At 40.0% G+C, this 23,552-nt stretch overlaps 1 protein-coding gene across 2 annotated transcripts in view; it reads right to left on the bottom strand.

Moving 5' to 3' along the window:
* Nucleotides 1–470: 470 nt before the first annotated feature.
* LOC113033097 (UDP-glucuronosyltransferase 2A2-like) overlaps nt 471–23,552 on the bottom strand; it is a 31,130-nt gene continuing 8,048 nt past the window's right edge. Inside the window, exons 2-7 of one of the 2 annotated variants that reach the window (XM_026186449.1) lie at nt 14,459–15,096; nt 14,155–14,303; nt 13,880–14,011; nt 13,503–13,590; nt 12,682–12,901; nt 471–756 (exon numbers count right to left, since the gene is read on the bottom strand). In XM_026186449.1, coding sequence (XP_026042234.1) covers nt 471–756; nt 12,682–12,901; nt 13,503–13,590; nt 13,880–14,011; nt 14,155–14,303; nt 14,459–15,096 — 1,513 coding nt within the window. Of the gene's footprint in view, nt 757–12,681; nt 12,902–13,502; nt 13,591–13,879; nt 14,012–14,154; nt 14,304–14,458; nt 15,097–19,661; nt 20,140–23,552 lie in introns of those variants that run through there. The other variant, XM_026186448.1, reaches the window with a different exon arrangement.

Here is a 23,552-nt window from a genome sequence, read left to right on the forward strand (position 1 = left end):
ATGTTCATACAAAGGAAATGTTTACGAAATTGTGTCATCCAAATGTATCAGCTTGTATCAACCTCTTTCATAACATGATTTAGTTTTTTTTTGTTTTTGTTTTTCCTCACAATTCATAATAACATAATTTATGTAAAATTTTAATTTGAACCTTTTATATCTATATAACTGTTGATGGCATGGATGTATGCCTAGATTACTAAAAGAGAAACTTGTGTTACTCAGCTAAAGGCATAGAATGAATTTTCTTTTCTTAAAAAAATATACTCAACAGCCAATCAGCATTTGGTTTTTAATGTCAGATTAAATTCAGGTACATTTATGCAAATTAACACACTTGTAATTAGTTAAAGTAATCAGTGGTGATGCATAAAGAATAAGATGGTGGGAAACTAAACATACATGAAAGAAAATCTCATGTAAGTAACAAATACTGCACTGGTCCCACATCTCTGTTTCAGTTCAGTCTGTTATTTAGCCTTTCTTTTCTTTTTTTCTTTCCTGACACAACACCTGTTCAAACAGAAACTGCAGGTCTTGATGAAGATGAATATGAGAAGTAGAACTATAGTGAGGAAGAAGCCCAAGACATCCAGGCTGTGATACTGGTACCAGGTGAGTTCATGGGCCTGGACCCTCAAGTGCTTGGCCCCTTTATTTCTCAGTGTGAACTCAATCCAGAATACTGCCTCTTCCAGAGCACTCATGGGTCTGTCGTGGTGGATGCTGGACAGCTGCATAGCATTTTCTTTGTACCTGTGAATGTGTATATGAATTAAAAAACATAATCTGAATTGTTACATTTTTATTATTTTTTCCTCTTTATTTATAGAATTTTTACATGTAGCTTGACATATCAGGGCTAATAAAATAAGTACCAAATGATACAAAGATATACCTCATTACAGTTCAGGCAATTACAATTTTTGAGAACTAGTGAACAGCTGATAACCAGTCCTGATCCAAACGTCCAATCCAAAAAAATAAATAAATAAATAAAAAATAGGCAAGGCTTGAGTGTAACACTCAAAACAGGAGAGAGCAGTGCAAAATAAAAAGTCCTGTATAACTGAAGTGTTGTGCAGGTAAAAAACACATGAGTTAAATACGAGGTGGATGTGTTGCCACTGTTACACAGGTCAGGAATGTCGGGGTATATTTTAGATAGTCTAGATCAGTCTTTCTCAAACTGTGGTATGCGTACCACTAGTAGTACTTGGGTTCTCTCTGGTGGTACATGGGAAAGCTCCAATTTTTTTAAGATTAAATAATGTGCCATTGTGGAGGCTCCCGACGTTTTCGGGTTGACTCCCGAGGCTCTTCTGTGAGCCGGAGTGAACCAGAAAACGTCTCTCCAACCGCGAGTCCTGTGTGAAGAGCAGCCTTTCCTTATCGCCAGCGGTCACGGCAACTACAGAGCGCTGGCAGGCTTGTTTCCCTGGGCCTTAAAACTGCAAAGATGGAACGGCACTGATGGTAAAAACACAGCCCTTTTCCGCAGTGCCACAATCCTAGCCACAATCGATGAGTTGGAGAATCCGTGGCGCGGGAGATGCCGTTGGTGAGTCGGGAACTATCACCTGGATGCCGAAGCTCTTGGTAGCCAGGAGAAGGCAACCTGCTTCTTCTGCGAGTGAATGGTAATCCTTTGCGGCCAGCAGTGGGGAGTTGGCGAGGTCACCTCGCAACGGAAACTGTCTGAGAAAGAGGAATCCAACGTCATCCGTTCCTAGCAAGGGCAGCATGCCCTCCATGAGCTTGAGAGCTGTACCATCACCCAGGCCTGAGAGAGGGAGTTTATCAGCAAGCTCTGCATCGGAGAGGGAGTAGCACCACAGCAGCAGTGCCTTGAGAGGGGTGTATTTCCCTTGGGTGGGGGGGATCACCATCATCATCATGGAGGGTCATCACACAGCGGGTGGACAGCGGATCCAGCGAGGCCACCACACGATAGTAATTCATGTTGTCAGCTGAAACGTCATGGAGAGCAAACTGAACTTCGATAAGCATGAACCACAAAGGAGGGTCGTGAAGCTATAATTCCGGCAGCTTAACCGCAACAGCAAAAGATAAAATGTACAGCTCTGCTATCACTTCCAACATAAATGAAGACTGAAAAATAAACAGCAGTGGCGTTTGTAGGGTTACTGAAGTTGGGCTAGCTGGTATATAATTATGTGCTGCACGGTGGCTAGCTGCACAGCTATGTTAGCATAACATAAACTCAGTGAAGCTGGAGTATGATAGCTAACTTTTTACAACTCGATAAAAGTTGACGCGAGAGTTCCTGATGATTAGGAACAAATTTAATCGAATAATGGTTGGATGCTGTAAACAGACCAAACTTCAGTCAGGAGAAAAACTGAGATAATCCATCCACAATCCAAGGTTAGTCATTAATATTCTGCTGCATGGGCTGGGGTGTAGTTACATCGTAAGGTTTTAAAAACTGAGCTTTAAAATGATTAGAAGTAATAAAAACCGAGAGAGGCCGACAGTGATCACTGACTGTTTTTAGGGGCTTGTTCAAAATAAATAGAACAAAATAAAAAGCATTAAAACCGCTTTAATAAATGCAGAGTAGTTTGGACCCAGAAGCAGGATTCATCAGGTAATCACTTAAAGATTGGATATCCCACCTGCTGTGAATGTTTTGATGCAGTACAGTTGTTATATTATCACTCGTCACATCTTGTTTATGAAAGTTAAAATAAATAATATTCATATAAGACATAAAATTGTCTTGTGTAAACTGTATGTAGGTGTTAAATAGGCCTATACTACTGTACTTTAATGTCGGTCATAAGCATGCTACTTTAAGAGCCATATATTTTATGAGGTGGTACCCATTGCAAAAAGTTTAGATCTTGAGAAGTGCAATCTGTACACCGTCTTAAACTGAATAAGAGAGAGTCTTGCACATGAGGACGAGGTATGAATTCTGTCAATTACTTTGTCCCAGTAATCTTTCCCAAACTTAAGGCCCAGGTCCTGTTCCCAACTTTTTTTTTTTTTGTTGGGGGGGGTTCAGTAATTGCCCCATGTCTTAATTAAGGTATTTAATAATAATAATAATGGATTGCATTTATATAGCACTTTTCGGGGCCCTCAAAGCGCTGTACAATTCCACTATTCATTCACTCTCACATTCACACACTGGTGGAGGCAAGCTACAGTTGTAGCCACAGCTGCCCTGGGGCAGACTGACAGAGGCGAGGCTGCCATATCGCGCGATGGGCTCCTCTGGCCATCACCAGTAGGCGGTAGGTGAAGTGTCTTGCCCAAGGACACAACGCCGAGACTGTCATAGCCGGGGCTCGAACCGGCAACCTTCTGGTTACAAGACGAAATGCCAACTCTTTGAGCCACGATCGCCCTTTTTTGTGTTATAAGAGCCTTACTGTGAGACTTCAGCTCAAATAATTCTTCCTACCATTGCTTAGGGGGCTGACTTGGAAACTCTGGCAAGATAGAAGATGCACAGTGTCTTATTTGACAATAGCGGAAGAAATGATACAAGTTATAATAATACAAATTATACAAAGAAGACAGGTCACTAAAGCTTAGAATAGTGTTATGTTTAAAAAAAAAATTAATCCTAAAAACATGTAATACCCATCCCTCGTGGACTCCCATATACACGAGTTCACGAGGGATGGTGGCAATAGGTGGTTGTTACAGATTGGGGCCAGAGCAGAGGCAGAGACTGAATTGAAGTGACACTTTTTTTGGATATATGGCGCCCTCCAGTGATTACTTACCTGATGATCTGAGGAAAACTATAGTGAGAGGGGCAGCCCCATTCCAATGGCAGGTTGGGTTTGTCAGGACAAATGTGTAAATGGCTGGTAGACCCAATTATTTACCATACTCTATTAGTTTTCCTTTTACATGTCTCAGACTGCTTATTTGTCATGGTTGACTGTGTGGCAGGCAGGCAGGAGTGGTGGACCCAATACGCAGGACTCTTGGAGACAGGACTTAAACTGAAAACGCAGCTTTATTGCTGGAAAAACTCCTCAAACTATGAGTCACAAAACTGAACAAAAACTTACAAACAGTGGTGCTGGAGAACTGGAACATGACAAACACACAGCATGGAGAAGGTAAGAGGATGAACAGACGTTAACGACACAACACCGAGTAGGGGAAGACACAGACACTAAATACAAGAGGTGAACGGAGCGAAGAGGAAACAGCTGGGAGACACGGCTGACGCTGATTACACTGACGAGACAGGGAGAGCACAAAGCTGAACGCACTGACATAGGACACAGAACTACAAAATAAAACAGGAAGCACACGACAGAGACACAGACGCAGACTCATAAGCAGGCATACCGAATATAACACATAGAACTCAAACAATAATAATCATCATCAACAAAACACCAGAGAAACAAAACGTTCATTCAAAATAGATCAGAACTCAGAATGCTGGGTCAATACTGACCCAGAACCGTGACATTATTGTGTTGTTTTTGTTGTTTGTTGTTGTTTTGTATCAAAAAATTCAAATAAAGAGATACATTTAAAAAAACAACAACTTTGTGGTACTTGAACTTTTATGCTCATTAGACCTTTATTACGGTGGCCCCGGTGTACAAACTCCAAAAACACTTACAAATTCCAAATATCATGCACAAACTCCAAAACACATGCAAAATCCAAAACACTTACAAAATCCAAAACACATGCAAAATCCAAAACACTTACAAAATCCAAAACACTTACAAAATCCAAAACACTTACAAAATCCAAAACACATGCAAAATCCAAAACACTTACAAAATCCAAAACACATGCAAAATCCAAAACACTTACAAAATCCAAAACACATGCAAAATCCAAAACACATGCAAAATCCAAAACACTTACAAAATCCAAAACACTTACAAACTCCAAAACACTTACAAAATCCAAAACACATGCAAAATCCAAAACACGTACAAAATCCAAAACACATGCAAAACTCCAAAACACTTACAAAATCCAAAACACTTCAACTCCAAAACACTCAAAATCCAAAACACATGCAAATCAAACACTACAAATCCAAAACACATGGCAAATCCAAAACACGTACAAAATCCAAAACACATGCAAAAATCAAAACACTTACAAAATCCAAAACACATGCAAAATCCAAAACACTTACAAAATCCAAAACACGTACAAAATCCAAAACACTTACAAACTCCAAAACACTTACAAAATCCAAAACACATGCAAAATCCAAAACACGTACAAAATCCAAAACACATGCAAACTCCAAAACACTTACAAAATCCAAAACACGTACAAAATCCAAAACACTTACAAACTCCAAAACACGTACAAAATCCAAAACACGTACAAAATCCAAAACACTTGCAAACTCCAAATCACAATGGAAGTGCTCCTGGACGCTAGGGGCAGTGTTGAGCTCGATTTGCAAAATAAACGGCAAGTTTGTTGGGCTGTATGGGACGGTATAGTCTCCGTCACACTGCCCAGGTTGCCTAGCAACCATGATACTAACCGCTGGAAACGTGTTATACAACTTTGTTTGACAGAAATGAAGGAGAACATATTTTGTTTGTTTGTTTGTTTCTGCAAGAGCTTTGTGTGATTTGATAAGTATCTGAGGCTGAGACCACAGGACAGTAAAACATGATTTTTGGGCTTCATTTCTGTACTGAACAGTCATTTAACATTAGTTAGTAAATAACAATTAGCTAATGATGTTCATGAGACTAAAGTCATATCACTTTGGTAATGTAAATATAATATGGCCAATATTATAGTTATTATATTAATCATTATTAGCTATTACAGCAGTGAACATGAACTCTGTGTCAAATACTGAGCCTCAGTACAGATTCAAGTTGCAGTTATTTATGTCTTATCACCTTAAATCTTCACTCAAAGACAAGTATCTTTGACAGTGCATATATAGGTGTATCATATATGCTTCAGGAAAATCTGCATATATATGCATATATATGCTTCAGGAAAAACTGAACAGGATGGAGGTGGACCCCTGCCTGGTCGCTTGGATCTCCGACTACCTCACCGACAGACCACAGTACGTCAGGCTGAAGGACATCACGTCTGACACAGTGGTCAGCAGCACAGGAGCACCACAGGGAACTGTGCTGTCCCCTCTTCTCTTCACCCTGTACACCTCTGACTTCTGCTACAACTCTGAATTATGCCACATTCAGAAGTTTGCAGACGACACAGCCATCATGGGGTGTATCTGGGATGATCAGGAAGAGGAGTACAGAAGTCTGGTGAGGAACTTTGTCGCATGGAGTCACACAAACCACCTGCAACTCAACACCTCAAAGACTAAGGAACTGGTTGTGGACTTCGGGAGGTCTAGAGCAGGTCCACTGCCGGTTCAGATAGAGGGGGAGGAGGTGGAGGTGGTCAACAAGTACAAGTACCTCGGGCTGTGGGTGGACAATAAACTGGACTGGTCATGCAACTGCAACCCGTTCTCACTCCCAAAGCGTAACATTTTACGCTAGGTGACAAATCGTCACCATATTACGTTTTCGGCTACCCACCACGTTCCTAAATGACGACCTCGGAAAAAGAGGAAATATGAGAACCGTCTGGACTGAACCTACACATGTTCGCTCTTTTTCTTCAAATCGCTTAGAAACACGCTATTTAACATCATTAAAGTCCTGGTTAAGGTCAGGAATAAGGTTATGGTCAGGGCTAGGGATAAGGTTAGGTTTAGGGCTGGAATACAGGGCTGGAACGTCTATTACCGCGGGAGCGTCATTGCACTGGATTCCAGCCATAACCCGCCGCGTACCATAAGAACGCCGAAGGTCTCCTTTCGCGTTCCTCAGGAACGCCACGGGACGTGACAAAACGTCGACATGTTACGCCTCGGGAGTGAGAACGCTCTGGCAACACAGAGCACCTGTACAAAAAAGCCCAAAGCCGACTGTACTTCCTCAGGAGGCTGAGGTCTTTTAACATCTGCAGGAAGCTCCTGAGGATGTTTTACCAGTCGGTGGTTGCTGGAGTACTTTTCTATGCTGTGGTGTGCTGGGGGAGCAGCACAGCAAAGAGGGACTCATCCAGGCTGGAAAAACTGATCAGGAGGGCTAGCTCTGTGGTCGGCATGAAGCTGGACACTCTGGTGACAGTGGCAGAGAAAAGGACATTAAAGAAACTGATGGACATTATGGACAATGCCAGGCATCCTCTGCACACGGCCATTAACAACCAGAAGAGTCTGTTCAGTGACAGGTTGCTTCTCCCCAAGACAAGAACCAACAGACTTAAAAACTCCTTTGTCCCACACGCCATCAAACTGTTTAACTCCTCTCTGGAGGGGAGAGGGAGGGGAAACAGGAGGACAAAGGAGGGGGGAACAACTAAGCTGTAGTGCCTCTGCACCTCACTGTACAATACCTTGTGCAATACTTTTTGTAAATAGTCAACAGTGCAATAGAATCAATACTTGAAATGTGCAATTCACTTGTATTTTTATTTTTTATTCCTATTTATTCTATTTATCCCCTTTGTATATTTTATTTATATTTGTCTCTGTATTTATATATGTGTGTGTGTGTGTGTGTGTGTGTGTGTGTGTGTGTATATATATATATATATAACAGTTCTGTAACTGTAACTTCGGTCGTTGCTGTGCTTTTTTTGGAAGTCGAATTTCCCAGAGGAACCCACCCGAGGGATTAATAAAGTTCTATCTTATCTTATCTTATCTTATCTTATCATTCACTTGTATTTTTATTTTTTATTCCTATTTATTCTATTTATCCCCTTCGTATATTTTATTTATATTGTCTCTGTATTTATATATGTGTGTGTGTGTGTGTGTATATATATATATATATATATATAATATTCTGTAACTCTGTAACTTCTGTCGGTGCTGTGCTTTTTTGGAAATCGAATTTCCTAGAGGAACCCACCCGAGGGATTAATAAAGTTCTATCTAATCTAATCTAATCTAATCTAATCTATATAAGAGACAAATGTTGTTCCTTCAGTATGTTGGCATTACTAAATTTGGCTCATTGTTTACATATATTTATAAAAAGAAAATGTACGAGCTGTGAAAACTGTTTCTGATAGAATGAAGAGTAGACTGACACATTAAATATTCCTTTATGGACCATGACCATGTCATAACTGCTTTAAGTCATACAGAATAGATATCAGAGCCTTAAACAGGCTGACTTCTGCTAAATGGGTCAAACTGGGCAGAAAGTATACAAACACATAACATCCTTATAGAATATGATGTAACAATATAGATCAACTTACCTCAGAATATATAAAGCATATAAACAATTACAGCAATATGATGCAACAAACACAGCAGTACTACTAATCCAAAATAGTCAAAGCTTCATAGAACTGGAACAAACATTTATTTTTAGGTCCATTCTGCTGCAGATACATACTTTAGGTTTCTGAACATTAAACTTGTTGCTGCCTTTCATGGTGTGTAACTTGAAGGCCCTGAGTACTTTCTCCCACACTGAAAACACTGGAATGATAAAATTATTTGAACATAACCTAATAAGACTGATTCAGGACAGACAATTAGTTATGTTAAACTTTTCTAGCAGTCCTTCACAAACAGGGAACAGTCTGTCTATTATCTCCATCTGTCAGCTGCTGCTGGCTCTTCTTCCTCCTCTTCCTCACACACTGCTGAGTTTGTCCTGGTGGATCATCAGGGGTGCAAAGCCTCACAGATGATGTGCAGCAGTGGGTCCCTCAGTCTGTCCTCACTCTGGACACTTGCAGTTGTCACACATGGAAATCAAATGTGTGATAAGCTGCAGGATTCAAACACAAGTGTAACTTATAACTACATGTTCATACTTTTATTACACAACCAGAGAGAAAGAAAAAGAGAGAGAGTGCAGGACGGACAGACAGGTGACAGTCTCAGGTGTATACACTGCTACAAAACAGCACAAGAGAAGGAGGATTTAGTATTTGTGTTATTACAGTGGTAAACAAGAAGAGTTCCCAGATGGTGCAGTGGACACATGTGTGACTCCTGTGATTAAAGCATCTTTCTTTCAGCTTAACGAGTGAACCGTCAGCTCGTTCAAACACACGTTAAAGTGCGTTTGGCTCGACACCACCGAACAGAGGCAGCAATACAACATAGCTAACATTAACAGTGCAGTGAATCCTGCTTGTGCCGTGATATTCAGGACTACAAACCGAGCAGCATCACTGACTTTCAGCTTGTTGTGTTTGTGGATATATGACTGACTTTGCATTTGCGATAATATCGCGACATGATCAAGTGCAATTTTCTAACTGCAAAGGCTGCGATTATACTGCGATTATATTATACAATTCATGGGCTGCATCCTCCTGAGGCCGCATTTGTAGACCGATTACGTCACAGCGACGCGCCGAAGGCTGTCCAAATTACTACCATATCCCAGAATTCATAGCGCGGCCCAGCCAAACTCCAGTTTCCAGCAATGGCGGCCGCTACTAAGTTTTAAAATTACTCATACTAATCTTTCTGGGTCACAAAATAAACTTTTAACATATTTTCAGGCGAGAAAGTAGTTGTGTAAACATCAAATATCTGCTCGGTTTATCAAGATATCCCATATTTGCAAAAGTGCTTCGACGTTTTCAGAGGCGTCTGCTACCCACCAGCTCGACAGCTAGCCGGGAGCTCGAGGATTACTGATGCGGCCGAGAACGGCACAACTCCCGGCACATCATTTTCAGATCACCGCGGAGTTTCGCTGCTCGGGTTAAACGTAATATATAAGTCACTTAGACAACCTAAAAATGTTATTGTTGGGCTTTTTTCAGTGTTTTGTTTGTTCGTGAGTAAATCGGTTTGGCTGAGATTAAAGTTATTAGATTAGATAAAATAAAACTTTATTAATCCCCCGGGTGGGTTCCTCCTTGGTTTTCACACAGCTGACTAAACGTCAAACAGAAAACTTATTAAACAGAAGTATGAGACAGTCGAGAATTTACGCCAGTGTCTGGTTATATTTTAGATAGCAAGAAGCAGACGGCCGAGTTTATTAAACTCCACCGAGACAGCGGTGACGCTAATCAGAAGGCTAGACCGTCCAATTTCACGCCTTTAAACTTTAAAGGCGTGTTTGTGTGTGTGTTTATACAATTGCTATTATGTTTGCACTTTATGTGTAATGTTACTGACTGCAGAGATCAGTAAGATGTGTGTATTTTTTATTTATTAGTTTTATTTATTTAATATTATTTTTTAATTGAATGACTGTCTAGTAGTTAATTATCCATAAAATCATCACATTCTCTGTAAGATTAAAGTCAACTATTGAACAGCGTATATTTTGAAGTAAAGGCTTTAAAACCAAGTTAGTACAAACATCGCTAATGTCACATAACTTTCCCGACATGTGGCCAACAGTAATGTTTTAATGTTCTCCGTTATAAAAACATTTGCGCATAAATAAGTGACATAATATTCAGTACTTACTTCTGAAAGTTTACTCTTCGGCCGCTCCGCTTCCGCCGTTTTTTTCGACAAAATTATCCACACCGACTGCCACGCTATGAAGTCTGGGATATGTTGGGCCATGAAGGCTACACCAAAATCCTTAAAATTCAGGGAAATGAAGGACGCATTTGAGGGCCGCATTTTGAGCAGCCTTTGAACTGGGACAGCCTTCGTCGTGTCGCTGTGACGTAATCGGCCTTAAAATGCGGCCTTTAAGGCTGCAGACCCTGAATTGGGATACAGCCCAAATCCGGTCATTGGTACTTCCTGGCTTGTGTAGTTACTAGGTAAAAGAAAGCTCAACACTGCCCCTAGCGTCCTGGAGCATTTCCGTTGTGTTTTGGAATTTGCATGTGTTTTGGATTTTGTAAGTGTTTTGGATTTTGTATGTTTTGGAGTTTGCATGTGTTTTGGAGTTTGCATGTGTTTTGGAGTTTGGATTTTGTAAGTGTTTTGGATTTTGTTAGTGTTTTGGATTTTGTAAGTGTTTTGGATTTTGTACGTGTTTTGGATTTTGTAAGTGTTTTGGATTTTGTAAGTGTTTTGGATTTTGTACGTGCTTTGTCTCTAGGGGCCACCGTACTTTATGATATGCTGTAAATCTGTCTTTTGAATTCTCCTATGAAGCAGAAAAACAATAGTTTGTACATAAAATATAGAAGTTGGCACTGTGACATCAACCACTGATTAGTGAAATCTTGTTTTGAAGTGTGAACCTGAGCATGGCCCTGAGAACCCAAGGGCATGTACATTCAGTGACTTGTGATTACTGTCTTTATCATCTTTCTATGTAAAGCTCTCAATTTCAGGCTCTGTGTGCGCTCACACAAAAAGAGGTGTTTTATGGGACATGTGACTCTGCTTCTGTATGAAATGATCCCTTTCATTGCCACCTAGTCCAGTCAGAGATGCTATCAGATGATGATAAAATTCTTAAAATTAATCTCTAAAGAACATAAAACTGCAAGAATAAACAGTTAAATGAGGCGAGAGATTAATGGTACAGAAAATCATTAATCTTGAAATTTATTGTAAAGAGCCCTCAACTCCAGTTAATAATTTAATCACTTTGTGCAGTCTCGGTGCTGCTGTTTATTTCTAAGGAGATGGCTGCACGTTAGAGCTTAAACTCCAAACGTTAAATGTCATGGTCTCAAAGCCTAATAAGAGACATGGAAATAACTTTAGTTTGTTGCAGATTTAAGTGAAACGAATTTGATTGTGTGAATGGGTATTCTTGGTGTGTGTTCTACTATTCCATCACTGTAAAAGAGGTTTAACAGCAAATTAAAACAAAGTACAAAAGGGTTGCTAAAACTTTTTAACACGACCAGCGTATAAGTACCCTGCACTTATGTGCAATTTGCAGGCAACAATTTAGGTTTTTGCAAGAAACAATAAAACAAGTACAATGGAAATATCCTGTGCTTTCTGGGGCATGGGTTGTGTTATGGTGTAACTAAAAAATGTTGCACAAAAAATTGCACTTAATTACAGGGTACTTGTAGTCTAACAATGTAATTATTTTATTATTTCCTGCAAAAACCTGACTTGGTACAAAACATTACATGTAATTAAAGGCTACTTGTGCCTTAGTTGTGGGTGCTACATTCACTGTAATTGTTTCATTGTTTCGCTGGTGACTCCATAATATGGTTTGCATTCCAGAAAGTACAGGGTACTTACAGTGTACTTCTTTCATTATATCCTGCAAAAACCTGACTTGACACAAAATGCACGTAAGTACAGCGTACTTGCACCATATTTGTAGTTTGTGTTATAAAGTGTTGCCAGAACATTTAAACCTTTTTTTTGTCCTGCTAAATTAATACATGCACATTCCAGTGACAATAAAGGGCTCAGTGGTTTTAGTAAGGTACAGCATAACAACTTACATTTATGAAAAAAAAAAAGCCTCGCAAAGGCTCTGTAAAGCACCCCAAAACATGCTGCAAATCAATTAAAAAAAATAAATAAACGAATGAGAAACCAAGACCAGATTGTGTTCAGTGTAGGTTGATCACTGTGACTTGAAATTGCAAATAATTCTGGTTTAAGGTATGTTATGCTTGGCCTTCATACTTTTCATACTCTTGAGCCCACACTCATCTTTGCTATAAAATCTATACTTTCAAATCCTAATCCAAAGTATACAGATAGTTCAAAGAACTCACGATTTGTAGTTGATGACTGTGTTGATTGCGTCTCTAAGACCTTCAGACGTCATGAAGTTCAAGTTGAGAATAACTGCAGCTCCTTTTTCTTTCATATGGACCATGTTGTCTGGCTGGTCAGCAAACATGGGGATGCCCACAATGGGAACGCCATGGTAGATGGCTTCATAAATCCCGTTTGTGCCTCCATGGGTGATGAAAGCTCTAGCTTTAGGGTGACCTAAGACATGTCAAATAACCATGAAACATCTGGAGTAAGTTTTTCACACTTGGACAGCAAAAAGGTTTCACTAAACCTGGACAAGTACTTAGCTTTAGTTTTAAGGTGACATAAGACATGCCAAATAACCATTAAACAAACCATTAAACATTTAATTACTTATTACACACTTGGACTACTTGGGAATGTCAATATATGTGAAGAAGTGATTTAAGTTGAAATTTAACTTGCCAGATGTCCAGACATCTGTTAAAGTGGAACAGCTTTGAGAAAATGAACTAAACAAAGTAGTTTAGCGCAGCGTGCAACTTGTAATCATGATTTCATCTGTGAGAAAATCATATTTCATTCAGTTCTCCTTGTTTTTAATATAACAAATGCTCACAGCCTCCAATAAAACATTTAGTGTTGAATGTGGCAAAATAAGCTCTAGGCTTTTAAAAACTTTTGTAGAAAAAATTATGTTCAGTGTGCAGTGAAAATTTGCCATCGTTGTGGAATCTGTTTTCACTAAGATAAGTTTTGATGGAATCAATGTTTCTATACTGCCCATCATCTATTGATCCGTTATTCATCTGTGATTGGTACCCACATTACTTACCCAGGAGGTCATTCTGAGGGATCCAGTCATATATTTTAATGTTGCCACCCAAAGTTTCTGGCTTTTCTCCTCTATATCTCCACAGCACCTATAAACAGTAAGATATTTGCTAACATGATTGGGGGGGGTTTGTATGCTAGTTTTATATTGTAATGCAATTTTTCAAGACTTGAAGGGTAGGGGACATCTCAAGACTTGTCATTAGAAATCATCAGACAAACAACAGACAAACAGACAAAATCTGACTTTTCGCAGGAAAAACTGAGTGATGTAAAATTTGAGATGGTAGAAATGGTAGTTTTGGTAGTCCTAGTAGTCTAAGGTGACCATATTTTGATTTCCAAAAAAGAGGACACTTGTCCTTAAAGAAAACTTAACTTTTGTGGGATCTGAGCGAGGCCTGAAGCTATCATGTTTGCCTTCTCCTTGGTGACGTTGTTGATCATGGATCCTAAAGTGAAGATCACAATGCCATCATCTCCAGAACTCTGCACAAATTCCTCCAGATCCTGTAACAAGTCGAATATTATCCCACTACCAACAGCCAACTGTTTTTGCATTTTTGTTCAAAATTTTGATGGCTTCACTGCTCCTGGCAGGAATATTCTGTGATGTAATGATTAATCAGATTGTAATAGTTGAGTGTCCTTACCTCTGGTAAAGGTTTAGCAGGTCTGCAGTGGATCCCACCAACATATTTGAAGTTGGGGAGGAAAGGACGAGGGAATTCAAAATCCCAGTAGGTTCGAATTAACCAGATGTCTGCTTTACTCATCAACTCACAGGCACTGGTGGGAGTTCCTGTTGCAATGCATAAGTAATGGACATATCACCAATAGTTCATACAAGGCATATTTTCTTAATCAGATCTGATGGGATATTTAAAAAACTGCGTTTAAATCTTTAGCAAGTTTTAAATAGTTTTATAAATCAGTGCTTTACGCCTATTTGCTCACCTTTGACATCAGAGTAATATCTGTCTAATACGTTCCAAAAAGTGTGATCAATCATGATGTCTTGGAGAGCGTAGAAGAGAAAGTTCCACACTCTCTCTGAGAAGTCCATCTTATCTGTGAGTTTGCTCATGGCACCGGGAACAAAGGATGGTGGAGCAGGCATCTGACCACAATGCCTCTCCCAGTTATAAGCTAAGGAGAAGCGCAAGGAGAAAACAAGCGGGATCCCCAAAATATCTGCTACCAAGTCACTGCCACGATAGATTGGATCAGCGAAGAGAAGGTCGTAATTTCCCTCTTTCAACTTCTTCATGACGACTTCTGATTTCACCACACCGTCCAAATACCGGATATTGTACTGAAGGCTTGTCTTTGCAATGTTAATGTATTTGATGTAGATCTTCCAGTAATTCATATAATCAATCTCGTATATGGAGAATTGGAGGAAGTCTTCTAGAAGCTTCTTATAAGCCTCCAATGAGAAAGAGACATTGAAGGGCTCATAGTGAAAGCGGGTGGATTCATTGGTGTTCATGTATAATGACGAGCTCGGAATCAGTACAGTTACCTGGTGTCCTCTATCAACCAGTGTCTCCAGAACAGGCTTCATGTTTATCCAGTGGCTGCCATCGGCGTACCACACCAAAATATTTCCCCCGTTTGCACTCCATGTCGCACAAAGTACCAACAGGATGCAGGCAGAGAGACGCAGCTCCATGGTTTCTGAATGGTTTCTGAAAGAGCTTCTAGAAATAATGGTTGAATGACTCACTACACTAGTTTTTGGTACAAAGTTATGAAACAGGATGTACTGCCGGTGTTGTAGATTAACTGGCATCGGTCAAACAGATGTGTGGTAGACTTGACACTAAATAACACTAATAACTAAATCTGTTACACTTGTGAGGTTACTATGGGCTCAAATTGTGGTCACAAATATTTTGTACTTGTAAATCAAATGCGTAGCTGTGAACTGAGTTTTGTAACCTTGTAAACCCAAATATCTGGAATTTTTATATTTGTGCATCTATAGATGAGAATTTTTGTTTGTAAAAATTATTTACACAAGTTACATACAGATACAAAGCAAAAGACTACATGTAAAACTGCTGTCAAGTTCCCTGGCTGTGTGTGGGTTTCAGCATGCAAGTATGAATTTTGAACTATGAATAGTCTTAACCTAAGTTAAGACTATTCATAATTTAATTTCATCACACAACCATGAGACTTTTAAATTAAATTATTAGATTTAATACAATTTTCATTTTGATTTGTTTTCAGAAGATCATATATCTAAAAGAGATGCGGGTCATCTTTATTGACCGATTTGGGGCAACATAAGAACAAATGGCAAAGTGCAGGGATGTAACAAGGTGAGCAAAAAGATTAATGTTAAGCACAGTTGTTTTGTACAGAGCTCTGGTTAGTTGGAACTGTCCAGCCACTGGCAAATGGACATGCTCAACTGTTGCCCATCCTAAATAGCAGGAGATTACATCCTGTGGTGTTTTTTTTTATGCAAGGTAGGTAAAATGCTCATGGTGTATTGTACTTGAATAAACAGATTCTAGATCCAGAGATGCAGACTGGAAGGGGAGAGAGAGAACATGGAGCACGAGGGAGAGAGGCAGACATGAAGGGCAGGGAAAACAAGATGGAATAAGACACAAGGGGAAACAAGAACTCACGCTACAATATAAACATAGACACACAGAGGGAGACTTAGGGGCAAAGACACAAGGGGAATTCTAATAACCAAAAGCTAAACTGAAAAACCTAGGCATTATAGAATAAACACAGTGGACCTAAAAAACAAATACTAATACCAAATGACAAAAATACAAGAGAACTCAAAACACTGGGTCAAAAGGACACAGCACCATGACAGTAGCACTTTAAATGGGTTACTTCAACATGACATGCCACTTTGATGCACCAACGGAAAAATTATACTTCAGGTAACCCACATGCCTTTGGACATAAAAGACACATGAAAACATTGAGTGATCCACAGATAAGACTTTTGCACAGAAATCTGCAGTAACTGCACATTGAAAGGTGTTTAGTTGCTTCACTCAACAGCCCGACTTTAAGATGAATGATTCTGACAATCTAAATTTTCTTTCTTATTGAATGCACCTGCTGTGGAAAGTCATACAAGGACTGTGCATGGACCCCTGTACAGAAGGCGACTACAAATGTTACCCAGGCTTAATACACAGAAAAAATTATCCCTGTTGTCTTTGCTTAATGATTGGTTTAAGTGTTGACAATCCAAATTGCTGGCATTGCATCTTTCAACGTGTTTGTGGGTAGATCTGAATGCACTAGGTTTAAGTGCAGCCACTCAGCCTCTACTCAAGGTGGTCATAGAACCAGGTGCAGATGGTCACTAGTTAATCTGGTAGTAGGCTATGGCACTTGGCCACAGGTGGCAGTAGTGGACTAACCTCCATTTGAGACTGCCCCAGCTGCTATGTGATACGTGAGTAGATCAGCTACAAATTGAAGATCATATGCAAGTTTTGGAAATTAAACTATGAATATTCTTAACTTGGCTTTAAAACTAAAAATCTCTAAATCTCTAACCTCAAAACTAAAAAAAAAACACATGGCAAACCACCCGACAAATAAATACATAAACCCATTTCTTTGACCGTCACCAGTTAATTTACAATGCCAATTAATCTAGAACACCGGCCCTATTTCAACTTCAGCTGACAGTATCTCACTGTATATATATTTTTTAATGGAACAACACTGAAGATATGACACTTCGATACAATGCAAAGTAGTCAGTGTAGAGCTTGTTCAACAGTGTAAATTTGCTGTCACCTTTATATAACTCAACACACAGCCATTATTGCCTAAACCCATGGCAACAAAAGTGAGTACACCCCAAATTGTGCCCAATTAGCTATTTTCCTTTCCAGGTTTCATGTGACCTGTTAGTGTTACAATGTCTCAGGTGCAAATGGTGAACATGTGTGTTGAATTTGGTGTTATTGCTCTCACACTCTCTCATACTGGTCACTGGAAGTCTAACATGGCACAACATGGCAAAGACTTCTCTGAGGATCTGAAAAAAAAAGAATTGTTACTCTACATAAAGATGGCCTAGACTATAAGAATATTTCCAACACCCTGAAACTGAGAAGCAGCACAGTGGTCAAGACCATAAGGCAGTTTAAGAGTACAGGTTCCACCCAGAACAAACCTCACCATGGTTAACCAAAGAAGTTGAGTGCACGTGCTCAGCATCATATCTAGAGGTTGCCTTTAGAAAATAGCTGTATGAGTGCTGTCAGCATTGCTGTAGAGGTTGAAGGCATGGAGGGTCAGCCTGTCAGTGTTCAGACCATATGCCACACACTGCATCAAATGGTCATTGTCCCAGAAGGAAGCCTCTTCTAAAGATAATGCACAACAAAGCCTGCAAACAGTTTGCTGAAGAAAAGCAGGCTAAGAGTATGGATTACCTGTGATCTGATGAAACCAAGACAAACTTATTTGGTTCAGATGGTGTCAGGGGTGTGTGGCAGAAACCAGGTGAGGAGTACAAAGACAGTGTGGCTTGCCTCCAGTCAAGCATGGTGGTGGGATGCCATTGTTTGGGGCTGCAAGAGTGCTGCTGGCACTGAGGAGCTACAGTTAATTGAGGTAACCATGAATGCCAATGTACTGTGACATACTGAAGCAGAGAATGATTCCCCCCCAAAACAGTGCCCTGTTAAATAAACTGAGGTTAAAGGTACTTGACTGCCCAACCATGTCTACAATCTTAAACCCTATTGAACATCTGTGGGGCATCCTCAAATGGGAGGTGGAGGAGCACAAGGTCTCTAACATCTACCAGCTCCATGATGTCATAATGGAGGAGTGGAAGCGGACTCCAGTTTAGTTCCGGTTTAGACATCAATGGCTCTATGTTGAGTTATTTTGAGCAAATTTATACTGTTATACAAGCTGTACACTGACTACTTTACATTGTGTCAAAGTGTCATATCTTTAGTGTTGTACCCATGAAAACATATAATAAAATTTAAAAAATGAGAGGGGTGTACTCACTTTTGTGAGATACTGTATGAAGAGAAAATCTCCGTCCCGGTTTCCCTCCAAGGCACGAGCACCGATAAGCAGAGTTCTGTCCTTTCTTTATTAGATTCCTAATTATTCAAAGTAACACTCAGGTATGCCGTTCAGCTGGGTTAGTTACAGCGCCGGGAGCAGCTTGGGAGAACAAGGAAACACAGACTGCTTCAGGTTGCCTTCCCAAATCAACTCAAAGGTTTATTTAGTACATAACAGCTTATATAGAGGAAAAAAAGGTTCGTGTGTCAGCAAGTTCTCAGTTCAAACCGGTACAGACCAAATAAGGAAACGTCTTCCTGCCTTGTGAGCAAAGAAGTATCCTGTGTGTAGTTTATCAGTTCAGCTACAATTTATGATCATCCCAGCAAAATACACTCCTAGACATAGAATACAGAGTTCTTTCATTAGTGAATTCTGAAACAAACCACCTGGCCTTTAACGAGCCTTTTTCTAAGAGATAAAGAAGGGAGGATGGGAGTAAGGAAGTGGTCTCGTCTCTGTGGTATTTTCGACCTTGGGGTACCAGCCTGTGAGTCTTACACATCAATTCTTGGGTCAGAGAGAAAGAGAAAAACAACTAGTAAATGGGCCTTATTGAGTAACAGTTTTCACTACAAAGCAATATCCTGTAAATGCTACCATGGTATCAAAATATCACAACACTGTATATAGCCACATTACATTACATCGTGTTCAGGACACCAGGATGTAGTGGTTGCTTTTTCATATTAATTTTTTTTCCTTTTCATATTCTGAACTATCGTCAAAAAAAAATGGAAAATTGAGTTTTAGGACACCGCAGCACTTTAAGTAAAAACTTATTCCTGTACTTTTCAACATGTTCATACAAAGGAAATGTTTACGAAGTTTTGTCATCCAAATGTATCAGCTTGTATCAACCTCTTTCATAACATGATTTAGTGTTTTTTTTGTTTTTCCTCATAATTCATAATAACATAATTTATGTAAAATTTTAATTTGAACCTTTTATATCTATATAACTGTTGATGGCATGGATGTATGCCTAGATTACTAAAAGAGAAACTTGTGTTACTCAGCTAAAGGCATAGAATGAATTTTCTTTTCTTAAAAAAATATACTCAACAGCCAATCAGCATTTGGTTTTTAATGTCAGATTAAATTCAGGTACATTTATGCAAATTAACACACTTGTAATTAGTTAAAGTAATCAGTGGTGATACATAAAGAATAAGATGGTGGGAAACTAAACATACATGAAAGAAGATCTCATGTAAGTAACAAATACTGCACTGGTCCCACATCTCTGTTTCTGTTCAGTCTGTTATTTAGCCTTCCTTTTCTTTTTTTCTTTCCTGACACAACACCTGTTCAAACAGAAACTGCAGGTCTTGATGAAGATGAATATGAGAAGTAGAACTATAGTGAGGAAGAAGCCCAGGACATCCAGGCTGTGATACTGGTACCAGGTGAGCTCATGGGCCTGGACCCTCAAGTGCTTGGCCCCTTTATTTCTCAGTGTGAATTCAATCCAGAATACTGCCTCTTCCAGAGCACTCATGGGTCTGTCGTGGTGGATGCTGGACAGCTGCATAGCATTTTCTTTGTACCTGTGAATGTGTATATGAATTAAAAAACATAATCTGAATTGTTACATTTTTATTATTTTTTCCTCTTTATTTATAGAATTTTTACATGTAGCTTGACATATCAGGGCTAATAAAATAAGTACCAAATGATACAAAGATATACCTCATTACAGTTCAGGCAATTACAATTTTTGAGAACTAGTGAACAGCTGATAACCAGTCCTGATCCAAACGTCCAATCCAAAAAAATAAATAAATAAATAAAAAATAGGCAAGGCTTGAGTGTAACACTCAAAACAGGAGAGAGCAGTGCAAAATAAAAAGTCCTGTATAACTGAAGTGTTGTGCAGGTAAAAAACACATGAGTTAAATACGAGGTGGATGTGTTGCCACTGTTACACAGGTCAGGAATGTCGGGGTATATTTTAGATAGTCTAGATCAGTCTTTCTCAAACTGTGGTATGCGTACCACTAGTAGTACTTGGGTTCTCTCTGGTGGTACATGGGAAAGCTCCAATTTTTTTAAGATTAAATAATGTGCCATTGTGGAGGCTCCCGACGTTTTCGGGTTGACTCCCGAGGCTCTTCTGTGAGCCGGAGTGAACCAGAAAATGTCTCTCCAACCGCGAGTCCTGTGTGAAGAGCAGCCTTTCCTTATCGCCAGCGGTCACGGCAACTACAGAGCGCTGGCAGGCTCGTTTCCCTGGGCCTTAAAACTGCAAAGATGGAACGGCACTGATGGTAAAAACACAGCCCTTTTCCGCAGTGCCACAATCCTAGCCACAATCGATGAGTTGGAGAATCCGTGGCGCGGGAGATGCCGTTGGTGAGTCGGGAACTATCACCTGGATGCCGAAGCTCTTGGTAGCCAGGAGAAGGCAACCTGCTTCTTCTGCGAGTGAATGGTAATCCTTTGCGGCCAGCAGTGGGGAGTTGGCGAGGTCACCTCGCAACGGAAACTGTCTGAGAAAGAGGAATCCAACGTCATCCGTTCCTAGCAAGGGCAGCATGCCCTCCATGAGCTTGAGAGCTGTACCATCACCCAGGCCTGAGAGAGGGAGTTTATCAGCAAGCTCTGCATCGGAGAGGGAGTAGCACCACAGCAGCAGTGCCTTGAGAGGGGTGTATTTCCCTTGGGTGGGGGGGATCACCATCATCATTGTTAGGTATTTTAGTACCATGGTAGCATTTACTGGATATTGTTTTATAGTGACATTATGCAGGAAAACTCTGTCATTCAATAAGGCCCCTTTGTTTTAGTTATTTTTCTCTTTGACCCAAGAATTGATGTGTGAGAATCACAGGCTGGTACAAGGTTGAAATACCACAGAGATCACTCCCTCAGCTACATTAGTTTCTTAATCTTTTAGACGCCTGTTGAAGGCCAAATGGTTTGTTTCAGATTTCACTAATGTAAGAACTCTTTGTTTTGTGCCTTGAAAATATGTCGCTGAGATAATCACAATTGTAGCTGAACTGATACACTACACAAAGGATGCTTCTTCACCCAAGGGCAGGAAGACGCTGCCTTATCTTGGTCTGTACTGGTTTAAACTGATAAATCTGCTGTCTCATGAATTTTACCCTCTATATAAACTGTTGTACTTGTGAATAAAGTTGAGTCAATTTGGGAAGACAATCTGAAGCAGTCTCTGTTTTCTTGTTCTCCCAAGCTGCTCCCGAGCTCGTACTAACACGCTGAATGGCATGCTTGAATATTGCTTGAGAATATATTTGACTGTGTTACAGACTAAGGGACATTCTCTGCTGATAGGTGAAGGTACATTCTCTGCTGATAGACGTCCACGCCTTGAAGGAAGTCGATCCACGGATTAGGCCTTGGAAACCGTTTCCTTCAATCATCATGGAGGGTCATCACACAGCGGGTGGACAGCGGATCCAGCGAGGCCACCACACGATAGTAATTCATGTTGTCAGCTGAAACGTCATGGAGAGCAAACTGAACTTCGATAAGCATGAACCACAAAGGAGGGTCGTGAAGCTATAATTCCGGCAGCTTAACTGCAACAGCAAAAGATAAAATGTACAGCTCTGCTATCACTTCCAACATAAATGAAGACTGAAAAATAAACAGCAGTGGCGTTTGTAGGGTTACTGAAGTTGGGCTAGCTGGTATATAATTATGTGCTGCACGGTGGCTAGCTGCACAGCTATGTTAGCATAACATAAACTCAGTGAAGCTGGAGTATGATAGCTAACTTTTTACAACTCGATAAAAGTTGACGCGAGAGTTCCTGATGATTAGGAACAAATTTAATCGAATAATGGCTGGATGCTGTAAACAGACCAAACTTCAGTCAGGAGAAAAACTGAGATAATCCATCCACAATCCAAGGTTAGTCATTAATATTCTGCTGCATGGGCTGGGGTGTAGTTACATCGTAAGGTTTTAAAAACTGAGCTTTAAAATGATTAGCAGTAATAAAAACCGAGAGAGGCCGACAGTGATCACTGACTGTTTTTAGGGGCTTGTTCAAAATAAATAGAACAAAATAAAAAGCATTAAAACCGCTTTAATAAATGCAGAGTAGTTTGGACCCAGAAGCAGGATTCATCAGGTAATCACTTAAAGATTGGATATCCCACCTGCTGTGAATGTTTTGATGCAGTACAGTTGTTATATTATCACTCGTCACATCTTGTTTATGAAAGTTAAAATAAATAATATTCATATAAGACATAAAATTGTCTTGTGTAAACTGTATGTAGGTGTTAAATAGGCCTATACTACTGTACTTTAATGTCGGTCATAAGCATGGTACTTTAAGAGCCATATATTTTATGAGGTGGTACCCATTGCAAAAAGTTTAGATCTTGAGAAGTGCAATCTGTACACCGTCTTAAACTGAATAAGAGAGAGTCTTGCACATGAGGACAAGGTATGAATTCTGTCAATTACTTTGTCCCAGTAATCTTTCCCAAACTTAAGGTCCAGGTCCTTTTTTTTTGGGGGGGGGGTTCAGTAATTGCCCCATGTCTTAATTAAGGTATTTAATAATAATAATGGATTGCATTTATATGTACAATTCCACTATTCATTCACTCTCACATTCACACACTGGTGGAGGCAAGCTACAGTTGTAGCCACAGCTGCCCTGGGGCAGACTGACAGAAGCGAGGCTGCCATATCGCGCGATGGGCTCCTCTGGCCATCACCAGTAGGCGGTAGGTGAAGTGTCTTGCCCAAGGACACAATGCTGAGACTGTCATAGCCGGGGCTCGAACCGGCAACCTTCCGGTTACAAGACGAAATACCAACTCTTTGAGCCACGATTGCCCTTTTTTGTGTTATAAGAGCCTTACTGTGAGACTTCAGCTCAAATAATTCTTCCTACCATTGCTTAGGGGGCTGACTTGGAAACTCTGGCAAGATAGAAGATGCACAGTGTCTTATTTGACAATAGCGGAAGAAA

This window comes from Astatotilapia calliptera, chromosome 12 (assembly GCF_900246225.1).
Source record: "Astatotilapia calliptera chromosome 12, fAstCal1.2, whole genome shotgun sequence".
NCBI lineage: Eukaryota > Metazoa > Chordata > Actinopteri > Cichliformes > Cichlidae > Astatotilapia > Astatotilapia calliptera.